This window comes from Morone saxatilis, unplaced genomic scaffold (assembly GCF_004916995.1).
Source record: "Morone saxatilis isolate NCDOM2014 unplaced genomic scaffold, NCSU_SB_2.0 Contig14, whole genome shotgun sequence".
Classification (NCBI taxonomy): domain Eukaryota; kingdom Metazoa; phylum Chordata; class Actinopteri; family Moronidae; genus Morone; species Morone saxatilis.
The window spans coordinates 20270670-20275446 of NW_023339696.1; the positions used below are offsets into that span (position 1 = coordinate 20270670).

General features: G+C 42.5%; 1 protein-coding gene across 2 annotated transcripts in view; it reads right to left on the reverse strand.

Moving 5' to 3' along the window:
* LOC118323101 (myosin phosphatase Rho-interacting protein-like) overlaps window positions 1-4777 on the reverse strand; it is a 23822-nt gene that overhangs the window by 5582 nt on the left and 13463 nt on the right. The window contains exons 9-14 of one of the 2 annotated variants that reach the window (XM_035655025.1): window positions 2367-2462; window positions 1839-1895; window positions 1653-1721; window positions 1481-1570; window positions 1290-1399; window positions 339-861 (exon numbers count right to left, since the gene is read on the reverse strand). In XM_035655025.1, the coding sequence (XP_035510918.1) occupies window positions 339-861; window positions 1290-1399; window positions 1481-1570; window positions 1653-1721; window positions 1839-1895; window positions 2367-2462 (945 nt within the window). Of the gene's footprint in view, window positions 1-338; window positions 862-1289; window positions 1400-1480; window positions 1571-1652; window positions 1722-1838; window positions 1896-2366; window positions 2466-4777 lie in introns of both variants that reach the window. The other variant, XM_035655023.1, reaches the window with a different exon arrangement.

The following is a 4777-nucleotide window of genomic DNA, read 5'->3' on the forward strand; positions in this document are numbered from 1 at the left end:
GATAAATAAAGCTTCTTGAATCTTTAATCTAGTTATTATATAAAAGCCTCTCACGTCTCAGATCTGTAGCTTTAATACAGTCCTAAATAATCAGACTCCTCCGTCAGTTAGGATGAATTTTTAATGTTGTTTTTGTCTTCAACTCCTGAGAAAAATTTCTTTTTAGCTGCAAGATGTTGAACTTCTTCACCAGCTAGTTGCTAAAAGTTTCTGCCGTTTGTCGCCTTTATCTTTTAACCATCTTTAAAATGTGGTTGTTAACAGCAGTGGTTACATGTTCAGCAGGTATAATGTTTTACATTTGTACCAATTTAAATCAAGTTTTCATTCAGACTCACTTTCTTCCTGTAGGTCTCCAGCAGTTTCTCCGTCTCCGCAGCGTCTCTGGCGTCGGTCAGCAGCGGGACGGTTCCCTCCAGTCTGAACGCCGTCTTCTCCACCAGCCTCCAGCACTCTTCGATCTCTTCCTCCACTCGCTGCTGTGATTTCGGACTCATCGCTCTGACGCTGACGTCTGCTGCTTCATCGCCGGTCACCTCCCGACCCAGAGAGATTCCCAGCATGCTCTCATACCTCCTCCTCCTCTCTTCCCGCCTCTTCCTCCTCTCCAGGTCTCCCAGCTCCAGCGAGCACAGAGGTTTAGTCCTCGGAGGGTCTGCGTCCGGAGCCGGTTTGTTCTGAGGCCTGAACTCGGCCCAGTCGAAGGTTCTGTAGCGTCCTTCCCGACGTTTCTCCGTTACGGTCCTGCGTTTGGAGTGAGGGTCTCTCTCTGCGGAGAGGTCGGCGGAGGGGGAGTCCCGAGTCACGTCTGGTTTGGGGAGGGCTTCAGGGGGGCTGCAGGGAGCGTGGTGGCCCGGTAAACTGCACATGGAGGAACAGTTAGACGGAGAGGAGTGAAATTATTATTTGATTCGTCGATCGACAGTAAAAGTAACTGACAATGTCATTTTTCAGGGTTTCTTGTTCTGAAAATGTGACGATTTTCTGCTTTTTAAATCGCAATCAATAAAATAACTTTGAGTTTTGGACTGCTGATTTAGATTTTAAAATATCAGCTCAGAGATCTGCTTCGAAGCTTTGGTGACCCCTAGTTGAGGTCCTGACCCCCAGTCACTCTCATCAACTGTCTGAGGCTAAAATAAGTAATTTTATTTAATTTTTCACCCAAAAAAAGAACAGATTCAAGAGAAGTCTGAAAAACAAATGTGTATCTTCTCCTTCTTTCGTCTCCAATGAATCATCTCACACCCCCTCAGATTAATTAAAGAGGGTCTGAATGAGACTTGTACCTGGCTACATCGGGGGCGTTGGCCGGGTGTACGTTCCTCATCAGAGCCTGGATCCAGTTCTTGCGTATCCCTGAAGTCATGGCCGACAGCGTGTAGACATCCTTCGGCGTCTGTGACGTAAACACAGTGAACTTGTAGTGAAAGCAGCAGATTAAAGGTTTCGTTCTGTTCAGCAGGAACTGTTTTCTTACGTGGATCTGAAAGCCGTAGTTCCTCTGGACCTGGTACTCAGACACATTATAACACTTTGTGAGGTCGATTTCTCCTTCGAGATCTGAAGCCTGACGGAGAGAAAAACAGCAAATCTTAGAAGAAGAAATGTTTATTATTTATTATCTATAAAGAAAACTAATGTGAAAATACCTCCTCGGCTATGGAGTCCTTGTAGTACCTCAGACTGTCGGTCGACAGCACAAACCAATATTTCTTCCACTAGAGGGAAGCAGAGGATCAATGAGAGAACAAAGAGGTTCAACAACCTGAATCTGAACGTAAAGAATCATTCAAATGAAGAAAATAACGTCAATGTTCCTTCGAATGATTGTTTACCTGATCGGTTTCATCCAGTTTGACCATCCAGCCCTTTTTGAAGTTTAATAAATCTGGCTGTAAAGACGACAAACACGTTATCAGACGTTTTTTTTTATTGGTGTCAGTTTAAGTGTGTTCAGAGTAATAAATAGTGTTTGTGATGAGTAATGTATCTATATAATGTGTTTAATTATAGTTAATATGTGAGATTCTTCCATGATGGCATAAATAGAAGTAATTTACTACAATTTTAAGGTGCTTATGCGTCTTTATTTGAAGTGTTCAGAGTGCGAGAGGTCTGTTAACATACAGTACGGATTGTGTTCAGGTCTTTTAAAGCGTAGATCTTGAATAATAATCTTTAGAATTTAGAAATAAAATAGAAAATTTAATCTAGTTTCATTCACAGAAATTAAATAAAAGCGGAGATTTAACCGTACTGTGTTTATTAAAATCAAGAAGGACTCGCTGGTGAAGCTCTGGCGACCCCTGTTGGAGATTTAATGAACGATGAGTAACTGGTAGTAAAAGTTAATGCCGACTCACCGTCATGACTGTGTCTGACGTCCTGCGGTCCAGAGACCTGGATCTTCTCTGAGGTGGGGGTGCGGTGAGCTGGACTATGTCTCCACACGACTGAAGCTTCTGTGTGGAAAAACACTGAAATTAGAACAACTGCTTTTATAAGAACCCAAAAAACAGGTACACGGGTCTGATCTTCGAGCTACGAGACTTTAAGAAAAGACGGACACTGAAATCTTCTGCCTGCCAGCTGGAGCAAACACAAGGTTTAATGGTTTTAAAAGTTATACAAAACTTTAAAAGGTTGATGTGAAGACGTGACGTGTTTTCTGAACCGGGCCAGTGGCAGTTTGTCAGCGCGGCCTGCATTCCTTCAACCGGAGTAACCGATAGTCTGGATCCTTGGCAGAGCCGTCAGCTGTGAGGATTAGGCCTCTGTGGAGCACCGCGGGGAGCCCAAACACTGCCTGTTAAACTCTTCCTCACATCCCCAGTGAGCTGCACAGGGACGGCTGCGTTCGGGCTCAGGAATGCCTCAAAAGGTTTTTTTTTGCTTTCACACATAATCCCTGATACTGCGCGGCTTTAGAGCGATGCTACGAGATTCCTGCACGCGTCTTGCGGTCAGGTTTCACGGATCGGGATTGACGCAGCATTTAATGAAACAAGGGAGCAGCTTTTTTTTTTTTGTTTACTTGATCCTCTGCTATTCAAAAGATTCATTCTTCCCTCTTATATAACCACTTTAACGGGAAAAAATGACCACTTTAATCGTTACAGAACATTCTTTGTGTGTGTTTTTTTCCTCTTTCTGGCATTTACATTGAAAACTATCCAAGGACACAACACACGGAGGAACACAGCGATCTGGCTGCTGACCGCTGCAGACAGAGCCGGACCTCTGTTTGGTGAAGAAGCCTCCCAGGGCTGTGAGGAGGAGGAGGAGGAGGAGGAAGAGGAGGCTGTCTTGGGAATCTCAGCTCTGAGGCCTGAATGGACTCCGGACAGGACTCTCTTTGACCTTCTCCTGGCTATCAAAACAATCCCAAAGACACATAATTCATCACGTGGGGATAAAATGTGCTGCTGGTGTATTTAAAGGGCAAATCCTCTGGAAACGAGGCTGCGCGTTTAATCAAAGATTAACGGTGACGACCATCTGTGTCGCAATGTCAGGGCGAAGCGCTGGTTTCCTGGACTGAACCACAACCTCCTTCCTTAAGGGACCTCTTCACTGTCACTGACCCCTGATTCAGTGTGTAACAATAACAGCTGATAAACTGCACAATGAACCCAAACAGTGACCGCAGCAGCTGCAGGAAGTTTGTGTGAAACGAGCGATTTTGGAGGAATTTTGCATCAGAGACGAGTTTTTCTGATCATTTCAGGAACTTTTTATACAATTCTCTGTTTGTGTTGTTGTTGTTTTTAGTTTTTAACTCTCATACAGACTTAATAGACTTCTGTTTTGATGAATTCAGTGTTTTCTTCTCATTGTTTTAGTAGCTTTTATTATTCATCAGCTCACTGGTTGTTGTAACTGAGAGGGTGAAGGCTCTGTGAATACAGCTTGTGTTCTTCAAAGTGGAATGAAATTATATGTTTTAGATAAGTTTCCACTGTTTTTAAGAAATCATTTTCCCTTTTCTAAAAGTTTCTCCTGACAGCATTTATAAGAAACTGTGCCTTAGTTTAGTTTACTTCCTCAAAGTAACACTGATTTAGCTCATAAATAAATAACTTTATTCTCACTTTCTCAGCCTATTAAAAGAAGAGAGTGTAAGTGTTTGTACATGCAGTCAGCAGTTATCAACCACAGCAAATGTAAATTATATCTTTAACAACAGGCTGTATGAGTGTAGACGTCTGCAGTATTTCCAAAATAGATTTGACACTAAAGGTTTGCTGGAAGAGAAGAGAACGAGGGGTGAACAGTTTCAAACTAAACAAGAACTCAGGTTTAGGTAATCTGAGGGGCTTAAATACAATAAAAAGCAATTCATTTCCAGGATATTTGGTCATTTGAGTCAATTTCCAGGTGTTTCTAGTCTCTAAACGTCTGGATTTTCCAGGAAACTGCATCTTAAACCTCTTAAAATCAAGAAAGGCCTCCGAACCCCTGATGAAGCCTCGTTGATCCCTGGTGGGAATAAGATATTAACACAGACTGTAACTCTGAACCACCATCACCAACTTCAACTGGCTCTCTTTGGGTCACAGAACACCGGAGATCTTGAATAACTGGAATCATGACTCTGAGATTACCAGTTAAACGAGGCTTCAGGTTCCTTCTCAGGAAATATCTGTTTCATAAAGGAGCTTTAAACTCGTCTTCAGTTAACACTGAAACACTAAACTGTCTTTAAAAGTCCACTGTGGAACATTTTGCACTTTCTTAAACAAACAACTTTATTAAAGAATATTTAAGTTGAATA